We start from the raw sequence: 21843 nt of genomic DNA on the forward strand, positions 1-21843 counted from the left end.
AAAATATATGACACATATAAGGTCTCAGATCCTGAGAATTTGGCTTCAAAAGCAAATAAGCAAATTCCATTGAGCTTTCTGCCCTTATACTGTGGGCATATGGTTGTTTGAGTGACTGACATTTTTCAAGGTCTGAAGTGAGCAATACAATAACATTATTCTCAGTAATATTCTTAAAAGTCAATGAGGGAATGATTTGGCTGCAGACAAACAACGACTATTTAAAAAAGAAATCTGCATATCGAGTAAGGAGGTGAGTGAAATTTAAAGCTGCGTTGCTTAAACAAATCTTCCAGTTTCACCAAACGGAAACCGACAAATGTGGATATCAGAACTCTGAGACCTGTTAAACCAAAGAAAAATATGAATACAGAATTGGATCTCAATCGTAAACATCAAAATGGGGTAACAAAATTATTTGTGAGATTTGGAGAGACGTACTTCTGCTTACCTTCCTTCCTTTCCTGACTGTTATGTCATTAACAGCAACCTGTTTTACACACACGCACACACACACACTGTTCTGAATTGAAGAGAGTTGTCAAGACATATTTTCAAACCAATACATGAACCCTTAGGAGCATACTTCTCAGTTTGACCCGTGCACAAAAGAGGCACAGTGAATATCTTTGTTTGGTTTATTTATTTATTTATCACATTCAGCCTATTTCTTTATTGCATTATTGCCCCGTCTGGACGTCTTTTCAATCCCAAGCAAAGCTGCGAGACTAGATGGAACATTTCAGAGCATTTGGTTGTTCTGTGACATCCATGTGGCTGTAATGATTGTTTTTTTGTATCTATTGTGCTTGGAACACACAAGAGACACTTGTGTAGGTGTATCTGCAAAAAGAAAAACATGTGTATGAGTTCAGGGGAGAATCTGTTCACCAACTTTTTCACTTATAAAAGCTTCTGTTCATAATTGCACAAAAAAAACAGCCGCCCCGTGTATTTTAGGAATCGATGGACTCCAGCGGATGTAGATTTTTGGAACAGAAAGGACATTGTCCGGCTTATGTTCAGCGCTGCGCTCCGTCATATTAATCTAAGTATATCACCGACTCTGAAGCCCAGTGGAATTTGATATTGAATTTAATTCGATTGTGTTCTCGCTCTTGTTCTCCCCTGTCACACATTACCTCAACACAAGCGAGGACACGTGTGGACATACACACAGAGTTGTGTCCTCATTTCACTCTCACTGATTATAGTTTTCAACACCTGAAGATACAGCAAAGTCCAGAGTTACATACTGAGAGCGGCGGCCCCTGATTGGCTGAAGAACCCGTTTCATAATGTCACATCATTTACCCATGGAGTTTTATTGAGGTTATTTCCATCTTGTCACGGCTTAGATAAGTTAAATGTTACTCTTCCATTTTTACTTGTTAACGTTCTTATCAGAACAGTTACCTAACCTGTATCCTAACCCTATAATCCATTATCTCTCTCCCCCTGTCCCTTGAATTGAATGACGTTACAAGCCTTATTACGACTAATAACAAATTTAAATGCAGTCACACTTAAATTCCTCTTTTTTGTCACTTACATCAGACTTGCAATGAACCATGAAGATGGCGCCTCCACCTCTATATGATACCAACCCCTTTGAAAAAGACACAGCCTCGTTCAAGTATCAAACCTAAAATAAATCCCAAAAGCTGCTTAAATGAGTGATTGCGAGATAAGATTAAAATTCACTCTCTCTGCAGTCGCCGCTCGTTACCAAACAAGGAAATGTTCTGTTGGATTTGTATTCCTCGTGTTCACACGCCTTACCCAACAAAGTGTGTTTAAAGGGAGCAGGGGAGGGGGATCCAAAAATAGGATTGGCCTTATTTACATTGTCGAACATGAGATAATTTTATATAAGAGGCCAAGAATGTGCTGAAAAGAGCAGCGAGTTTTTTCTTGTCTCTCTATGGATTCTCATTTTAAGGAAACCCCAAATTGTATGAACAAAATCAGCAGCATCCAAAATCCATCCATTCATCTCTCATTTTGAGGGGCGCGGGGGGAGCTGCAGCCAATCCCAGCCGACATTTGACGATAGGCGGGGTCCAACCTGGACAGTATACACAGACGAACAACATATCACACCTAAAGACAATTTTCAAGTCTCTAACCAACTGAACCCCGGTCAGCTCTTTCTTTGGACTGAGGGAGGAAGCCGGAGCACCCGAAGAAAACCCAAGCTCACATGAGGAGAAGATGCAAACTTCACACAGAGAGACCCTGGGAAGTTTAAAGTCTTTCTGTAACATTATCTTCACCTTTCTTGTAAAGACAATAGGAAGTGGAGTGAGACTGCGACAATGAATGGGAGATGAATTACTCATGTGATCCTCTTTAGTGCTTCAGTAATCAGCCGGAACGAAAGAGATTGTCCGACTCAGACAGTCTCTCAGACAACAGCCTGATGAGTGACTAGGCTCCTTTTTTAAATCATAAACCTTTCCCTCGATAAATGATGAAAGAGCACAGTCCATCTTCGTGCAGATATGTAACTTTAAACAGGGCAGTGCCACAGAGGACAGGACATAGAGGAAGGGCTCCTCAGGTAAGTGCCCGGCTCTCAGAGAGCAGGCTGCTCATCCCACCTTTTAGTGTCAAGGTCACACCAGCTGTTCTTTTGTATGTAAAGTAAATTATAAATGTATTCTCCAGACACCACATAGAAAGGGTGAAAGACCCTCACTGTCATCTCTGTTATGTTAATCGTAATTCATTTTTCCCATTCTTTTTTTTTTTTAATCATGTCTTCATTTTGGTTTTTGTTAAAGACAAATCCTTCTTTTCCAGAAACAGAAGATTAAACAAGTTTCAAGGACACAAAGACACAATCCACTGCTGCCACGGCCCCACTCAGACAAAGTAAAATACTACAAATGAGAGACTAATCCTTTAAGTACAAAGATTACACATGGCACAAAACCAAGAGACGGGGAGGTTTCTCCCTGAAAACCCTTTTTTCTGATAAATGCTGAATCGATGACCCTGGAGATGTTTAACATCAAACAAGGTCAGATTTTTGAGTGGCATTATTTAACCTCCGTACTGTGAGATTTAGCAGGGGACAGACTCAGACCATGAGGTGCTCTTACATGTCACACTGTGATTTACTTTATATGTTTATGTAAAGGGTGGGCCTTTAATGCATTGACTATATATAAAGATTGATGATATGTCTCTTCAAAGTTTTCGTCCATGTCTCATACACAGACATGTAGGAGGTGGGGTATGTGAGCTATACCGCAGGCAGCCACTAGGAGGTGGATGAGACACAGGAGCTGTGTCCCATAGGCCTATCAGGAACTGCATCCTTCATCAGCTGCATTTAGAAACCAATTGTGTCACAGCGGCAGGACCAGTCGTAAGTCAAAGGCTCCTCCGAATCGTTTCCTAACAGCCCCAAGCCCAACATTTCCCATGATTCATTGTGCTTCAGTGTCAAACTTTTTTTTGAAAGAGTTAACGGCGGCAAAAAGTGAGGCGGAAAAACGTCAGGAGAATTTATTTTTATGAGCTGTCATATAGTCCATCTTTATTTAAAAAGTTCCGCAACCATTTGTTCGTGACATAAATTCATCAGAAAAACATTACAACTCAGGTAAGATCGTTTTCTATGTTTATTCTGCTGTGAACCCCAATGTTCACAGACAGTGAGTCCAGAGAGTGGGGGGGGGGATCGACCACTTCTTTAAAGCCACACAAGCTACATTGATAACTGCTTCACTGGTTCTCTTTTGGTCACTCCTTATTTTCCTCCTGCTTTGTTGTGTTTCCTGCAGCGCAAGTTGAAAAGTTCACTCATCTTCTCATCTCCTTTTCAAAATATTGGACACAACAGCTTTGTCTCATGAAGCAACACAACCTCTGGTCTCTGTCTCGTAACTTTACTGCACAGTCCTCTTAAATTCAAACACAGCATCATACCTTAGCCAACAAAACAATTTAGATAGTGATATTCACCATCTCCATTGTGGAAGACTGACCATGTTTTCATTATTCTCTTGGAAATCTGTGAAAATGTCAAAAACACCCTGCCTGGCAGTGACACAGTGATTTGTTCAACCTCTGGTCCCTCGTTCAATCCTTTCACAAAGTTTCATCGAAATCTGTTAAATTAAGAAGTATGTGCGTATATCCTGCTGGCAACAAACAAACAACAAAGAAACAGACAGACAGGGGGTGAAATCATGACCTATGAAACAATGATGGTCATTCATTTGTTTTTTAACTGATTTGGAGCTTAACAGCCTTGATGCTTAATCAATTTAAAACCTGAGTGTGGTTAAATCACGAGTCAGCTTTGGTGGATGTTGCCTTTTATGTATTAAAACCACTGTATGTAATGTAAAGTTGTACATGAAATCAACTTTGCATTGTTCAAGCTCCTTTCTATGTTCCTCTTAGTTAATTTGAAGGTCATGCCTCTTAATTAAAGGAGAAGTTTGACACTAGTGATCATCATGTGTTGACAAACACATCATGTGTTGACAAACACATGATGTTTACCAACTCCTAACTTCAACTCCTAACTTCCCGTGACCACAATACACTTGTGAGCACAGGCTCGACAAATTTTGGAAAATTGACACGTAATTGTCATTGAGCGAGAGAGAGAGAGAGAGAGCATGTGAGAGCATGTGAAAGCACATTTCATGGTTGAGGAAGCAATAACTAGAGAAAATCACATTTTAGGGTTGTGTGACTCAGCAGCAGGATATCAATTGACTTGGTTCTGTGTGTCCTCGTATATCCAGTGCTTTCATTTGACAGCTTTTCACTCAGGCTGATGGAGCTGCGCTGCCTCTCGGCCTTCTTGGCACTTCACGTGCTGTGTTGTATCGATGCCTATCCCAGCGGTGCACCTACAGGCGCCTGCGTGGACATGATACCTCGACACTCCGGGGTGCTGCCGCAGCCTTCACCGGCTCCCTACTCTGTTCTCACCAACGCCATCAGTTACCAGCCGGGGAATCCCATCACAGGTAAGAAGTCCAGGAGACGATATGTCTGTGGTTTTATGGATTCATTAATATGTAAGGACATTTTTGTAAAAATACATTTTGTTCATTTAAAGTGTTATTTATGTTTACGACAGTTCTTTTTAGCTTCCACACATTAAAGATGGGTAGAAACCTTTTCATTTGAGCTCTGTTACAGCATTTAGTAATAGTGCTACCCACAGTAATCTTTAGTTTACTTCATCTTATTGTTATTGTAATGTTAATCCTCTTAATGTGAATCGTTCAGACTTCTATTACTCGCCTCTGTGTTCAATAAGGTTTTCTGTCACGTCCACAGATTTCTACATTACATCAGAGGCTGATATGTTTCATTAAAAGCCAACAAATCAATCAAACTTTATTTGTGCTGGACTCTCATACGGGTCAGTTCAGCTCAAAGTGCCATCAAATTGAGATTGCCAAGAATAAGACAAAACAAATACAAATGCTTTAGAATAACAACAACAGCAAAAACAAAAAGTCAGTGACTGCTCTGTGAATGATCTGGATTTGCTCTCATAAAGAAAGTCTGTTGTGTGTAATGAGACCATGGAATCAGTGCACGACAACAACTGTGTGCTTGTGTTTGGCTGCAGTGACGATCACTGGACCAGAATACAGAGGTGTGCTTCTGGAGGCTCGGACAAGCGGCAGCACCAACGCCCTGGGGACCTGGAATCTTCCTCCTCCAGACACCAGGTTTCTTGAGGTGACTCACAGACCCTTTTCACTTGAGTTACCACCACATGCAATGGAATTATATAATGTGTATGTTAATGATATAAACAGCTACAAGTATAAGTAATGATTAGAGAAACAAATCCAAGTGGGAAAAATAGAAAACCCAGAAGTCACTGTGTTGTTAGTCCCTGGCCATGACTCTGCAACTTCTTACGCCAGCATTAATCTTTCATGAGGATTTGAGAGCAAGATAAAACAACACGAGTGGAGATAACTAGATAGAATGACACGTGTAAATGTTTTATGTCCACAGTGCAACGGGGCACCACAGGGGGCTGTTACTCATTCCAACACCAACCTGAAGGGCAACACCACCGTATACACATGGATCCCACCCAAGTTAACCGGCCCTGTCTATTTCATGTAAATACTTCATACTTAAAATCAATGTTTACTGTTGTATTAATTTAACAGCAAGATGGTATGAATGAGAGAAATATAATTTTCCAATATAAAAAAAATAGGTCCAAATTAAGCATTTTTTATTTTTTCAAACTTCTAAATTTGGAACACTTGTTGTTTTCCAGGGCCACCATAGCTCAGCAGCGGACGGTCTTCTGGATTAATGTGAGGTCCAGCACTCTGACCAGCGGTAGGTACAGGAAGGGGACAAACCAGTATGGCACCCAGCGTCAAATTACACACACTAAATGGCTATCAAATCTCTTGATGTGGCTGGTTCTATTCATCAAGATACACTCCTGCCATCCCACTGTGTTAAATAAAGAAATTCCTGAATCCAAAATTTGATGGTTAGGGTTAGGGATTCTTCCCTGACCCATATCGCATCTGTCCACCATCAGTTTCATTGGAATCCGCTCAGTTGTTTTGTTCACTAACAAACTGACAGGGGTGAAAACATCCCCTCCTTGCCAAAGTTAATCAAGAATGAATTGTAATGAGTCAAATATTCATGATGTGTCTGGCGTTATCTTCTGTTTGCTGCAGGGAAGCCAGGAGGTCTCAGCTTTGCAGCGGGTGCAGGTGCCGGACGGGCTGAAGAAAAGCCTCTGCTCCTCCTCGTGTTGGGTTTTCTAATGTTCCAAGTGCTGGCGTGAACACGATGTGAAAAGGAAAAACAAGGCAATCTATAACTGCTGCAGTGTGTTACAAATCACAGAATCTATTGTTATAAAATCATCAATTTGAAGTCGTCTGGCCTCACGTCTCGTTACTGCACATTTTAAACGTACCCCAGTTAGAAAATGTGTCATCGAGGCTCGTCCGTGGCTTTTATGGTGCGTGTTCTGTCATTTTTCATACGTAACAAAAATACGTGGACGCCCGCTAAGAGACGAACTGGGACACTTTTACAGACCTGAACCGCCATTTAAATAATTCTAGCCCTATCTTTGGAAAACATGAAACGTTTCTGAGCGTCAGGTACAGGCAGAAAAGTGGCGAGAAAAGTCCACCACTATATTTAACACTTTACGTCAGCATAGCGATGTTGTATGACAAGAACCAGCATATGCGTTCCCTAATTGTATGTTGGAGTATCCTCAAGTGTCACTGATTCCAAGGCCAAGACACTCAAGACGTTGCAGAAGATCTTCAAAAAGTACAGGGGATATTCAACATCTTGTCCTCTGTTTTAAAAAATAAAAACCCACTGAATCGCTGCAATCGAAATGGAAAAGTGTGTTGGTGTGACCACACCTGCTCTCTCTGCCGTTTGTGCAAACTCGAATTCAAGCCAAAAAAACAGGTAACAATCACTTATGCCAAAAAAATAAAAAGAAAAACTCATCAAACTAATTGCACTCCTTCGATTTTAGAGAGAGGGGGAAAGAGAAGGTGAGAGAAAGAGGGCGACTGATAAGAGACAGATGGACGAGAAATCCCGTCCGGCTGTGGAGGTTTTGCAATCTACTGAAATTCATTCCACTTATCGAAGAGCTTGTTATGACCTGTTTTTTCCACATCGTTTGATGTATAACCCAGATTCCCAGTGTGGCGGTTTACAGAACCCAGGCCGACCCTAAAGAGGCTTAAGAAATGCATTAGGTGATTTAAAGCTCTATACCATAACCATCATTCCCTGCTCGACACACATGCTGCTGCTCCACGAAACCTCTGCGCCTGAAACCACAGGAGCAGGTGGACATCTGCCTTTCTTTTACTTATGCAGACGTAGCTGTGGTTTTAATTAATGATAAACTATTCATGATTAGAACGCACACGGTATGATAAGTGGAATCTATAGTCAGATTGCAGCGTGGACAGTAGATGTGTGACAGGCCCTGACCGTGACAGGAAATGACATAATCAATGCAGTTCAAACACTTCACTATGCTCTGAGAATCCCCCTCCAATGCAATCAAAAAATAGAATTGTTATTAAAATGACACAACTGTGTTTGTATCAACAGTTCATTTGTTGTGCAGGACGTGTGAACGGAAAGTGTCTAGCAGGTAATCCTTGAGGTGCTCCTGAGAGTGTATATGGAAAATACAGTTACATTATGGTATGATGTACTTATTATAGCTGTTGTTGCCTTGCCTTGAATCAAGATGAATTTTTGAGCTTTGATTTTGGGTCATTGGTTTGTGTTGATTGTCAACAGAACCCTGAAATGGCAAACATGCAAAGTAAGCAAAAATTACTGCAGTTGACTTGGTCATTTAAACATATATATAAACCAAACTTGTTAACAGCTATAGGTCAAATTCTGTACAATTTTATGAAAAACAAGAACTGTAAAATCTATACGTCCGATAAACCAGGAAGGATGAACACAAAGTTTCCTAAATTCACACAAACAGTAAGTGACAACATATTGGAAGTGCTTGAGGAGGACTCACTGATGACAGGTCATGAAAAGAGTTTAGAACGGGGACTAGTTTCTCTAAAAGAATCGTTTGTTTTTAAGTGTTTGTTTTTTCGTTAGCATGATGTCTCATGTTCCAATCTGGTGGGATGCTGGAGCGTCGCCTGGGGAACATATATGATCAGGAGTTCATGCAGATGCAAAAGAAGATTTCACCCTGATTGGTGCTAGTCTCCCTTACGACTCTTGGTAACAGCTTCTCGTGATCCACTGCTGAAGACGACACTTCACGGCCACACACACCTCACAATTGAATATTTGTTTAAGCTCATGAGGCTCTACTCTGTAACGTTTCCCCCTGATGTTGTGAAGTATCGATCGCTGACTGACTCGTGTGTCAGAGGACCCAGGCCTGGTCACAGGGTCAGCGGCGCTCAATAATAATTAGTCTCTTTCCACTGAGAGCCAAAAGCCCATGACTATCTTTAACCAGGGGATTCATGTACAGGATTTAAGCACCAGCACTACCAGCCGGTTCAATAGTAATTGACTCATTGACATGTGCCATGCTGAACCGCCCTGTCCGGGTCATACTCTCTGAACGCCACGCCATTGATGTATTTTTCCATGAAGACAAGGTCATTCATACAGATGCATGGAGCCAAACAGAGGGGAAACATGAGAGTTGGATCAGAGGCTGAAACCTGAAGGAAAACAGTCAAACACTCATCATGAATACGGAGCACTTTGTACACACAACACTTTTTTCACTACACAACCTGTGACGGTTTAGTGAACAAGCAGAACCAGAAGATCAGACGGCAGAGCTGAGAGAATAAAGATTTCCCTGAAAGATGTTTCTGAGTCGCTCACGTGTTTCCAACGATCAGGACTCTTCACTTTTCTGAAAATGGCCTCTTAGTGTCTTTGAGAGAAAAAACAAACAAACAGCAATTTCTATATTTACATGTAGATCCTTTTCTTTCTGTCATTTGCATTTGAGAAATAGAAATTTGCATTAAATAATTCCTTCTAAATTTGTCTTAAAGTCATGTTTCAGGTCATGTTTCAGGATTTGCAGTATACACAGTTGTATGTTGTATGAAGCAATTTGAACTCATATGTATGTGAATATCTATTCATAACTTGAGCCTCGATGCAAAGTCATTATTTTCAACACACTGAAGCAAAGGAATGTAAAGTATTGCAGACTGTGCTACAATTTCGTAATGTAAATTTTTTTAGTGTCAATCTTAATGTTACTGTTATTTTCACCTTTAATATTTGGAGCGTTTTCTGCCGCAAGCTGCTTACATCTGATTGACAGGTCGCCCTCTAACGTGCAAAAGAGTTGTGTGAAGACGACTCTCATGGCTCATCTTCCTCTGATCCCTCTCTGACTCAAGCTTGTTGCACACCCTGCACTACTGTCACATGACATGTGGACGAGTCATATCAGGGACAGTGCGAGAAAATCAACATCAAGTTTTATCAATTACACGTTTACTTTTCTCCTTAAAATGTACATTTCTTCTTTTAACTCAGTTTATATATTTTCAACTTGAGTAGTTTACATAATCAACATATTTTGTCAGAGCGGTTTGCAGTTTGCTAGGAGGATCAGAATTTGGGAATTACATAGATGTAGAAAACAAATCCTGCTCTTAATGCTGCATTACATCTTCTGTTTCATATTTCCATGATGTGCTGACATGTAAACACAAACACTATAACAGTGATTAGGTTATCAAGGCCATCAGAACCCTGCAACAGTAATCCGCTGCAATATCTAGTGATATACTTTTAAGTACACATAGATGTGGACAAGCAGGCATGCAGGCACATGCACAAACATATATGACACAAACATACATGTTTCCAGGCAGATCAAACACTGATCACATGCATGCACAGTGTGCAGATTAAGGCTATCCCTTGCTCCAGGGGCTTAGTCGGCATCTCTGTCTAAGCTTGACATTCTTCAACTCCCTCCATCCGCTTCATCCGCTTTTATCAACATGTCCAGCACCATAAAAAGCAATGCCCAGCAGATGTGGCAGGCGTCCAATGTCCTGCAGGCAGTCATAAGAACATCATTCACAACAGGACTTTGTCTCGTCCCTCTTTGCTCTTAAAAATGAATCTATGAATAATTTAACTCCCCCGTCAAGAAACAATTCATGACTTATTATGGTCATATTTAGGGATGTAACGCACCCATTGTTTAACCAGGAACTGTCGGTTTGCCTTATCTACAAGGGTGCAGGAACTTCCCAAAGCTTCGCCTTTTGATAATGATCACCTGCACACCACCTACAGCTGAAGGGATGTTGTGATACAGTGGAGTGTGTGTGTGTGTGTGTGTGTTCTGGATTGGGATGCCTGCCCTGAGAGTCTGATGCTGAGTTGAATTGGCTTTTTATAAGTTATGGAAAGACTAATTAGTTGGGGTGCTTCCATCAGTGATCTTACAGAGTCTCTGCTTGTCAGCGACCCGATGACGTCGCAGCAGAACTCGCACCGTTTGTCACGCGAGTGTGAGAGCCTGCGTGCGTGGAAAACGTTTTAGCAGAACCGGCCCGTCAGCTGACAGCCTCAATGAGATTCCCACCGGTATCAATAGAAATGAAAGGCGCCCGCACAGGCATCGTTGTCCAGTTCACAAAGTGTGATGCAGTGCTCAGCTGAAACGTCTGTTAATGCTGATATGGTGTTAGTGAACATCATGTGCGTGACGCAAGAATGTGTTGGTTAAAGGGGGAGAGCTCAGGGCCGGACTGTATTATATGAGGGGAGGGAGGGAGGGAGGCGAGAGCAGGCGAGTGAGATGGAGAGTTTGAGGAGAGAGGGGGAGAGGGGGAGAGAGAGAGAGAGAGAGAGAGAGAGAGAGATGGGAGGTTAGGACTTGCCAGATAATCAGAGAAGAGCCACTAATGCAGAGCTTGGTGCACAGCTGGTGCGACGGGTGAGGCGGCTGCAGGCTGACACTGACTGGAGGGACCGTGACAATGTGGAGCGAGCCTGGGATCTAAAGCACTGGAGAACATCAGCAGGTCCCCAGCACAGGAATCGAAGGGGGACACTTCTGGACCAACCAGGTGCAGAAGAGGAGCTTTGCAGCAGCAGCCCAGAGGCGGATTGACAGAGAGGATGTGGCTCGTAAAGTGTATTCGGAGGAAACTAATGTTGGAAGGGGCTGCGGACGTCATCTAGCATCTACAGGACAAAGACGAGAAAGAGGAACATTTTCTGTAAAATGTAACATTGACAACTTGATTTCGATTTGGCATTTGAAAACATCTTTCTCATTGTTCAAGCTTCTGCTCCAGATACAGACATTTTGACTGCTTGGATTTCAAACCTTTACAGAGTAGAGATCAACTGCTCACCACCGGTTTACCAGCGCAACCAGACCTTGATCTTTAGCCTCGTCTGAAGAAGAGAGCGGTCATCTCCACTGCATCTCACTGATGACACAACCATGGAGGCCCGGCACAAGTGTAAAGACGTGGATTACGACCTGGTAGACGTGATGCATCCTGCCAGGCTGCCGGTCCTGATGAGGTGTCTGAGCCATGTGGTCCTCTGACAGCATGGAGCCAGAGACAGCACACACCCAGAGCACCTTCATCACCAAGGTGGACGTGCCCGACCATGTTCACTACATCGTGGCTGTGTTCGTCTTCGTCATCGGGACGCTGGGCATCACCGGCAATGCCCTGGTTATGTTCGCCTTCTATAGGTGGGTTTGTGTGACTGGTTTTAGATTTTTTGTTTGTTTGTGCATTTACTCTGAGCATTCCTCTGACAATTAGAGCTCCTACCATTTTGAATGTTGGTCTCCATTGGAGCCCTGAGGAGACGATATAATCACTCAGAGATCTCAGAGAGAGCGGGACAGATGGTTAAACAGAAATAATGAGTGTTCTATATGTGCAGGACTGTGTTCTATATCCAAATACAATTATTAAATAATAATAATAATAATAATAATAAACCAGAAAAACCACATCCTATATTGGAAAATAGCTCAAATTAGTGAAAACATTTAAAGATAAGCCAGAGTGTAATTGAATGTTACATTCATTTTGTAGCAATGGTGAAACAAGATTCACATGCAACAGGTCATGTTAAAACAAAGGTGTGTGTCATTCAAACGGATGAGAAACTCACAATCTGAAAACTCTCTACGAGGTTGTGTGTGTGTGAGAGTTATGTAATTTGTAGACAATAGTCTCTTATTGTTCAAGTGACATTAACTGTTTAACAGAAACTGGGTCAGAGAGAGAAAGTGAGTGTGTCCGTGCTTATGTGTGTGTGCGTGTGTGTGCGTGTGTGTGCTTGCATGCGCGTGATTGTTCTGGGGATTGTCGGCAGCTTTGATGTTCCATCTGTCCATCACTGTAGATAGATTATATGAGGGTATCTCCATTGTGTTGTGATGATAATTTGTGTTTACTGAATCAGAAATGCAGATGATGTTATGGGTTCTGAGAAAAGTCATTAACACGCGTGCAGGGAGAGTCCGGGAGTCCGAGCCAGAGAGGGGAGATAATTACCCTCCAAGTGAGAATTCTTCCCATGCGATGATCTTCTAGGAATAAAGTGAATTACTCGAAAATGCACACGCATCCACAGGCGCTTAGACGCACAAACACGCAGAACCCCAGCTGTGACAGAACAAAAAATCCACAAATGACTCACAGGTTCAAGGAAGTGGATTGTTCTGGTGTTCAGCGGTGATCGGGAAGCAGCTAGTTTTAATTCAGGGGAACCCAGTTTAATCGATAAAGAGCTGCAGGGGCAGACAACAGGTCAATACGCTGCTTAATCAAGCTGGTATGAACGCAAGTTCACTCAGAGTTGATCAGTTCAACGGCAGGTTTATCACTGATGAATTCTGACAATGATACAGTGCTGCGTGAGTCACGCATTCAAACAAAATACTTTTAACTGAAGGGGAGTTTTTTTCTATTGGGTATTTGAGGAATTTAAAATGATTAAAGCAGACGTTACATTCCAACCTGCAGTATGAGTACAGCTTGATATACTGGTGCGCAATGGTCCATCATCATATCATCGAAGGAACACTACAACCCTGCACAACTTAATGCCAAAATACGCAAGACTTCTTCATTAAAATGTCTAATGCTTACGTTATCCCAAAATATTCTAACTTTGTTCAAACCCCTTAGAAATCCTCAATTTAATTTATGGTAACATGTAATCTTAGTCGCCTTTTAATCGCAGCATATCTGCTTCACCCGTGGCTTTTGCGTTTCTGCTGAAACTGTGATGAAGGAACAATACAGTTGTGTTGGTAATGCTCATTTTTAATGGATCACAGTCATTCTTACCTCATCCACGATCTGCGCCACGCTGCTTCACAGCGTCACCCAAATTGGTCTTTGGTTTCTGATTTGGTTAAGAGACCCCTAGTGGCCAAAGTCGAAGCTGAACTCTGAATTACCGCAGCCGGAGGAGAACAAACAATGTGTATAAGCTTCATGCTAACCACAAAAAATGTGTGTGTGTGTGTAGTAACAAGAAGCTTCGTAACCTGCCCAACTACTTCATCATGAACTTGGCGGTCAGCGACTTCCTCATGGCCTTCACACAGTCGCCCATCTTCTTCATCAACTGTATCTACAAGGAATGGGTGTTCGGAGAGATGGGTGAGTCTCTTTGAATTCTCCTTTTCAATAAAGACACTTTTCTGTTCTGCTCAGAAGCCTCAGAGCAAGGCACCATTACTGGGTCGCCTCCTTCCTCGGATATGACGGCAGAACTGAAATGATACATTCTGCTCCTCTGGGGATTCCCTTGATTCGTGTCCCCAGAGCAACTGTTGGACAAGAAGAGGAAGGTTTAACTGAATGGAATTGAATATGTGATGTAAGCTGTTTGATTGAGTTGAAGCCTGATACAAATGTTTAAGAATATAAAACATTTTGGTCTCATCAGTTCCACAGACTGGTTCCACAATTTCATCAAATTGCAATGGATCCCGGTCTATGTTGGTCTGAGAAGGATCCACCAAATGAAGCCTCTGTTGCGAGGGGATAAAAGTACACAATCGTGTATTTATTATAGTTTACTCGAGGGAGCCTTCGAAATGAGACAGCCCAGTCGCGCTACTGTACAATAGATACAATCAGTGATGCAGCCCCTGAATTGGGACACAGCTTTTTAATCACATTTTTATCACAAATATTAGAATTCTGCTGCTGAAAAACATTTGTATGTGCCCATCCCCTTTAGGCTGTAAGTTGTACGCATTCTGTGGCGCCCTGTTCGGCATTGCCTCCATGATCAACCTACTGGCCATCTCCATCGACCGCTACGTGGTCATCACCAAGCCCCTGCAGGCGATCCACTGGAGCTCCAAGAGGAGAACTGCATTGGCAATCCTCATGGTCTGGCTCTACTCTCTGGCCTGGAGTCTGGCCCCCCTCGTTGGCTGGAGTGAGTTCCCTTTACATTGGTGTCTTGTTTACGTGATCCCCTCTGAGAGTCTGAAAGGATCAGTGAAAAACCTCCTGTTCTTGGTTCCCTACTGAGCAAATTGATGAGGGGGGGGGGGGGGGGGGATTAACACAGCTAATCTTCATTCATTCACCTGCGACAACACAATTGACCTGTGATCTCAATCTCCTGCACCTCAGACATTACATCCTGTCCAACACGAAGGAACATTGATGTTTTGGCTGATATCCTACGTCTTGCCTCTACTCTTCTAGGCTCTTATATCCCAGAGGGCCTGATGACGTCTTGCACGTGGGATTACGTCACATACACAATGGCCAACAGGAGCTACACGATGATGCTTTGCTGTTTTGTTTTCTTTATTCCCCTGGGAATCATCTTTTATTGCTATCTCCTCATGTTTCTGGCCATAAGGAAGACCGGCAGGTACTAGCAGCTTTATACCAGAGTGCAAAGTATTTTATCAGAATTTTAATGATCTAGCTTTAACTGGCCCTTTACGTCCTGCCGCACCGACAGGGAGGTAGAGCGTCTGGGGACTCAGGTGAGGAAATCCACCCTCATCCAGCACAAGTCCATCAAAACCGAGTGGAAGTTGGCGAAGATTGCCTTCGTGGTCATTGTGGTGTATGTCCTCTCCTGGTCACCATATGCCTGCGTCACACTGATTTCCTGGGCAGGGTGAGTCTGATGGAACGTATTCAGATTTGGTGTTATTTGGCATTAATCTTTGGAGTATTCTGGTACTTTAAAGGTAATGTCTCTGTGTGTTCACTGTATGCTCTGCTCAAACATTTTTGGGATTTGTAATTACTTCTGCATGCTTCAATGTAGAAACCTGTTTCAAAAATTATATATTCAGCTCATTGGGGGAAATTGTCATGTCTATTAGGCTTTAGGGTTAGGGTTAGGGTTATATTAGGTTATAAACTGTGTATATAAATATATATTAATGTTTGCTGAACTATTGAACACTTTCTTTCTCATTAAAATGCATCAAATGAATATTCAGACCTTCACCAATCTAAAATGCACGTATTCTCAAATACTTTGAGCCAGAAACTTTTTCAAAGCTTTACACAACTCTGACAACCTTCAGCTATTAAACTTGAATTTATCTTTTTTTTTTTACATTATCTGCAGCTTTGGAATTATAACCTTCGATATTTGATGTTTTAATTCCGTCAGTTTGAGTTTAAAATGGTCTATTGAGGGTTTGAATAGATCACCGCATTGAGATTCAGATCAGCTGACAAGACTTGCACAAAGTCGTAAGCCCGAGACACAGATAAACAAAGATGTGCACTCAAACAAACATACAAGCAGCTTAGGGCCGCCATAATAACAGCCCAGGACATCAGTCATACTTATCATTGCACTTTAGCTCGAGCTACACGTGGAACAATGCAGTTTATCAGCCGCAGAAGTAGAGAAGGGAAACAAATCCAGGCTTAGTCACTGTCTCTTTATTCAGTCTTACATTGACAAAAAAGCTTCATGCAAACTTTTGGAAATATAAAAATGGAAATGTGAATAATTCCCTTTGCCATTTACAACTCGATACAAAAATCAGTTTATGCAAAAAGACACAGAAAATAAGTTAATCAACATAAAGATACTATTAAAGCAACATTTAATTAAATAAAATCATGTTCGAAAGGAGTTACAATGGAAAAATGCATCAAACCATCAATTGTGCATAAGGATGAAAATCACACATTCAGAGGAAATACAGCAGCCGCTTGGCAGTAACTCTATACGTCCGGGTGACTTCCCTGTAACACACTGACTCTGCGTATGTGATGAATGACGTGTCGGCAGTTTGGATAAAAAAACCGTCCCAAAAAAGGCCTCAGAAACTGTTATTATATAATGTTTGTTTATTCAGCCAGAGGCCGGGTGCCCCTGGCTGACTGACACACCACAGAAGGCAAAGTTGCTAATCTAAGCTATCATAACATTCATCAAACCACATGTCTCTGCGGGGACATACAGTAAGAAGGGATGTAGTTATGTAACTGTGAAATCTTCTCACTGTTAATTCACAGGGGAAAAAGGTAGTCGCGCGCACACACACACCCACACACACACAATCCACTACACACTCTCACACACACACGATCAGATGGATTTAGACAACTCTCTGGGGCAGCTGGCACATTTTGGCTAATCCCCTTGACCCGAAATGTCCCTTTCATTATGTTGCAAAAACACGGGGATAAAGAGAAGTTGGAGTCATGGTCGGTGGCCATGTTAAGTTGTCGTGCTACAAACAAAAAGACTGTGAAACACACAATGAACAAGATTTTATTCAAGTTTCTTTAATTTTTTCTGCTTCGTCTCTTCCAGGCACGCCAACATCTTGTCGCCTTACTCAAAGGCCGTCCCTGCAATCATAGCAAAAGCCTCGGCGATCTACAATCCCTTCATCTATGCGATCATACATAACAAATACAGGTGAAGGACGACTCGGGGCAGTTGTCCTCATCTTGTCCAAATAAACAAAACAATACGTTTTTAAATAACTTAACCCTATTTGTGTGATTTCATCGTTCTGCTCTCGTCAGGATGACTCTAGCAGAGAAGTTCCCCTGCCTCTGGTTTCTCCATCCCACTCCTCGGAAGGACTGCTCCTCCATCAGCGAGTCGTCTTACAGGGACTCCATCATCAGCCGACAGTCCACAGCATCAAGGACACACTTCATTTCAGCGACCTCCAATGCCACAGACATGGTCATTGCATATTTGAGATATTGTTTTCACATGATCAAAAGGATCACATCCGATAATGTCATTGTTTTTGTGTTTTTTGAGGCTTTCATTTGATTTGACACCATATAAACGTGTCTGCTATCTTTTCCATTAATGAGCCACTTGGCTTGAAATCGGAAATGTTCTTAGTGTAATATTAATTTCCACAAATTGATTATTGACAAGAATATTTTCTCTGAAATTAGTTGAATTAGAAATGAAATGTCATTGCATTGATTATTATATTAAAAATTGTACCATGCCGAAAATCATAATTTGCAATCAATGCAATGGCCTTTACTTTTAAATTCAACTTATAACAAAAAAAAGTTATATCCCAGGCTATGAAGTCCATTTGTGCAACTCAGTGCTCATCCAGCAAAGTGCAAGGGAGTAAACCACCGCAAACCACACTAGACTTGTACTCTCAGAGTCACCTGTCGTTGGAAAGCTAAAGAAAACATGATGATCTGAGGTAACTCTCGAATTATTTCAGTTCATTTCAGCTGTTTGTTGTTGTTTTCATCCCTGCAGGTGTTGAGGGATGTAGAGATGGAGCCTTTGGGCAGGAGGTCAGGTGATTCCTTCCGAAGCATGTCGTCACACGGTCACTCTCGCCGAGGGAGGTCCTATAAGAAACAATTGGAGCGGAAAGGAACAAAGACCTATCCACTGCAGAAGGTGAGAGAACTCAACACCAAACTGTGTGACTCCGGCTTAGTTGTCCTTGTGTCATTTGCATCACACTAATCTGATTTGCCTTCATGCTCTTATGCTCATGCATCATGTTTTGCAACCGATCTTTTTCTTGCTTTGTGTTTGAATGTGTTTTTTGTTTTGTTTGCTTGCTCTTATATCGCTAGTGTCCGTCCACCATGAATGATCCATCGAGCTCTTGTGAACATGAACTGGTTTCCAGCTCTCTTACCATCGCCACTGTCCCCCTGCTAGTTCTTACCAGGATGCGCAGCCAGAGTCTGAACAATGATATTTCAAACGCTGGGGAGGAGAAACGCAGCATCGGCAGTCAGCTCAACAGCCTGAAGAGCGACTCTTTCGACTCCCTCAATTTCAGAACGATCCCGTCCAGCGATGCCCGGTCGCCTCAGGGCATCCCGCGCATTATCGTCATCAGTCCCACGTCGGAGAGCAGCCTCATCAAACAGGACAGCGTGTGCATGGAGGACAGCATTGAGGCGATGGAGAACCACACTTTTGTTAGTCTGAACTTCTCGTCTGAGGTGTTCGAGGCCGTGCAGCTGCTCTCGTGATGAGCCGGACTTCAATACCGACCCATGTGATCCTCTCCGTTAAAAGCTACAGGACTTCTGACCACGGATCTCACTCACACATCACTCCTCTCTACACACTCGTCTTTATCCACTGAAATGAATCCGACAACTGTGTTGGACTCTTTCTGTCAATCGAAGCTATGCTGCCCTGTTCCTTCGAGAGCCGGAGCTCAGAGGACGAGCGGGGGAAACGATGTGACCTTGATGCTGGTGTGCAGAGTGCACTGTCTGTCAGACTTGGCAGGGACACGGGCGCCCTGAGGGGGCCGCACGGGTTGCAGCAGAGTTTTCCTAGATCCCACAAATATGACAAGTGCAACATGTTTTCATGAGCCCGGGGCCTAAGCCTGACAGGATGGGTTTTTAGTTTGGCTATTCACACTGAGGTGGAATTTTGAATTTTTGTTTAAAGCTTTGAGCTGAAATATTTATGATTTCATTCATTTAGGTCCACAAAATGTGATGTCCTGATCAGTCCAGTTCAGGGTAATAGGGGTAAACGGTTCCGTAGCTAGGACCACACCATTAACAACGCAATGATGGGATGGATGAAACACTGCAGGGGATTCATAAAGGGATACTCTCTAGACAACTTCATCTGCGTAGATGTTTTTTGCTCCTTTTGATAAAAAAAGAAAAGGATACAGCGACTCTGATTAAGAAAGCAAAGCAATGCCTTTGGGTCGTGAGGATGTACTTGAAGTATTTATATTCAGTTCTTGTTTCCTGGTCGTGGCACCCTCAGCCTGTGTGGACCTCTCCAGCTTTCCATTGGCAGCGGGACAGGAGCGTAATGAAAAACGGAGACGGTTGATACTGATCAAAATTCTGACGTGGGGTCATATGTGACTCATAAACCCAGGAACTTTTTACTTTTTCTTTGTGGTGACTTTTAATATGTCTGTGCTTCATAATAAATACTCAACTGCTCCCTCGAACTTTTCCTATTTAGGTCAACCAAAGATTAAATTGGAGTTTATTTAGTTTGTTTACTTGTCTTATTGTATTATTATTAGACAGAAAATAATCTCTCGAGCCAATGAACGACAGCTGCTTTTGTTTCTCATTGGCTACATTTCCTTTTCCTAAGTCTTGCAATCCTTCTAGTCCGGCTCTTCGGCAGCATCCATTCGCATTTACTGCAAATACAAAAGGACCAATGTGGCATCATGCCTTGATCCACAAAACTGAATGTGAACAACAATTTGAATCAAGTCCTATGTGACGTCTGTATCATCTGCGTTTTAACATTTGATACCCGTGCATATGTTGGTTTTATGACTACGAACATTATGCCATTAGAAAAATTGTGGAGAAGTTAGTCAATGTGTCATCTGGATCCAACTCTTGAGACAGATCCTTCAATCACATGCGATTATCCTGTTGTACTGTAATAAATCCAAGAAGCAGGGACGTGTTACCTTTAACCCCCGGCTCGTCCAAACTCTGCACTTGACTGACCCCTATAGGACAATTTTACAAAACTCTGGATTATGTTCAATGACAATGACTCAAGCAAACAGGAAAAGGAATTACATTATGGGTAAAGGGAAAGAAAGACTGTGGTTATTGCAAATAAAATGTAAGGGTTAAGGTGACATGAGGCTTTGGTCAAACAAGGTGACTAAAGACGACAAAAACGTATGAATTCGAATAAATTGTTAATGCATAGCCTCCAATTTACTTACTGTACATCTATTGTTTTCAGTCTGCAGCGGATGAATCATCAGAGGATAAAAACAATGATTCATACTCATGAAACTAAATACTTTATTTTGATATGTCCCCGTTTTATATATCTTTGTTCTGTTGCTGAGTTCAATATTTGTACAAAGTGTCTGAAGATGAATGTACAATGAATGAGTGATTAGCGAATGACTGACGAGTTAGTGCAGCTAAATGTGGACTGTGACTGAAAGCTGGACCAGAGGAGGGGATTGGCTCACTGAAGGTCACATGGATATGATTAATTTTTATATCACGAGTGCTGTGTATTATGTTTTTATTGATCTTAACATGTTTTATCATTACTTTTGTGATTATTTAAAAAAAAGACATGGAGACGGGGAAGTACTGCAGCCTGTGAAATAATTAAACACACATCCTCTTTACTCTATTTCAATGGTGCTGGATTGATTTAAAAACATCATATTTAATAGTAATGACTGAGTCTGACTATCCTGACCAACATCCCAGAGAGTGACATCATGAACAATCTGCAGACTTCATCAAAATACAGCAGATCATTGACACCTGAACCAATAAAAGTATATCTCTTCTTCACAGCCTTGTGGAGAAACCTGTTCCCTTGTAGAATAAATAAATTCAGCATTATACTGTATTTTTAAAAATGATTACTGCCTTCACTAAGGCCCACTTCCTGAGTTGAGATAAGTCCTCTCCACTCGCCTCTCTTATGGACCTGATCATAGGATTTGTATCTATCCACACAAATGTTTATTTATTGAATTGTGCTTTGTGTTATATGTTTATTCATGCCACACCAAGGTTTGTTCAACACACTGCATTTTTACCCCTGGATGCTGTTTGCCGTTGTCGTTTCATGTACTGCTTTCATTTCCTGTGTACCCCCCCGCAATCACTTCACAGATCCTGCTGGCACAATAAAGTTTTTGGATTCATTTTCGGCGTTGTACAATTGTGGGTGAAACCTTGGAGAGCTACTGTACACTGAGAAAGCATGGTGCTTGTTTCTTTGTGGCATGGTGGTCCAGTGGTCCGGTGGTCCAGATAAACCTGTCTGGGGTGTACCATGTCTCTTGCCAAA

At 42.0% G+C, this 21843-nt stretch overlaps 2 protein-coding genes across 2 annotated transcripts; both read left to right on the top strand.

Moving 5' to 3' along the window:
* Nucleotides 1-4793: 4793 nt before the first annotated feature.
* LOC133950782 (putative defense protein Hdd11) lies at nucleotides 4794-7209 on the top strand. Its single transcript, XM_062384904.1, has 5 exons — nucleotides 4794-4997; nucleotides 5612-5724; nucleotides 6010-6119; nucleotides 6284-6348; nucleotides 6705-7209. Exons 1-5 carry the CDS (start codon nucleotides 4802-4804, stop codon nucleotides 6812-6814), a joined length of 594 nt encoding a protein of 197 aa, XP_062240888.1. The 5' UTR covers nucleotides 4794-4801; the 3' UTR covers nucleotides 6815-7209.
* Nucleotides 7210-11517: 4308 nt separating this feature from the next.
* Nucleotides 11518-21726, top strand: opn4xb (opsin 4xb). Its single transcript, XM_062379985.1, has 9 exons — nucleotides 11518-12268; nucleotides 14068-14201; nucleotides 14788-14991; nucleotides 15267-15438; nucleotides 15532-15693; nucleotides 17362-17469; nucleotides 17580-17745; nucleotides 18298-18444; nucleotides 18627-21726. Exons 1-9 carry the CDS (start codon nucleotides 12102-12104, stop codon nucleotides 19032-19034), a joined length of 1668 nt encoding a protein of 555 aa, XP_062235969.1. The 5' UTR covers nucleotides 11518-12101; the 3' UTR covers nucleotides 19035-21726.
* Nucleotides 21727-21843: the final 117 nt, after the last annotated feature.

The sequence above is a fragment of the Platichthys flesus genome, chromosome 3 (genome assembly GCF_949316205.1).
Source record: "Platichthys flesus chromosome 3, fPlaFle2.1, whole genome shotgun sequence".
NCBI classification, from domain to species: Eukaryota; Metazoa; Chordata; class Actinopteri; order Pleuronectiformes; family Pleuronectidae; genus Platichthys; species Platichthys flesus.

Coding starts and splice junctions, on each gene's coding strand:
- LOC133950782 (XM_062384904.1), top strand. CDS start 4,802: ATGGAGCTGCGCTGCCTCTCGGCCTTCTTGGCACTTCACGTGCTGTGT. Junction 4,998..5,611: donor GCCGGGGAATCCCATCACAG/GTAAGAAGTCCA, acceptor GTTTGGCTGCAG/TGACGATCACTGGACCAGAA. Junction 5,725..6,009: donor CAGACACCAGGTTTCTTGAG/GTGACTCACAGA, acceptor TTATGTCCACAG/TGCAACGGGGCACCACAGGG.
- opn4xb (XM_062379985.1), top strand. CDS start 12,102: ATGTGGTCCTCTGACAGCATGGAGCCAGAGACAGCACACACCCAGAGC. Junction 15,439..15,531: donor GCCATAAGGAAGACCGGCAG/GTACTAGCAGCT, acceptor CCGCACCGACAG/GGAGGTAGAGCGTCTGGGGA. Junction 18,445..18,626: donor AGACCTATCCACTGCAGAAG/GTGAGAGAACTC, acceptor TTATATCGCTAG/TGTCCGTCCACCATGAATGA.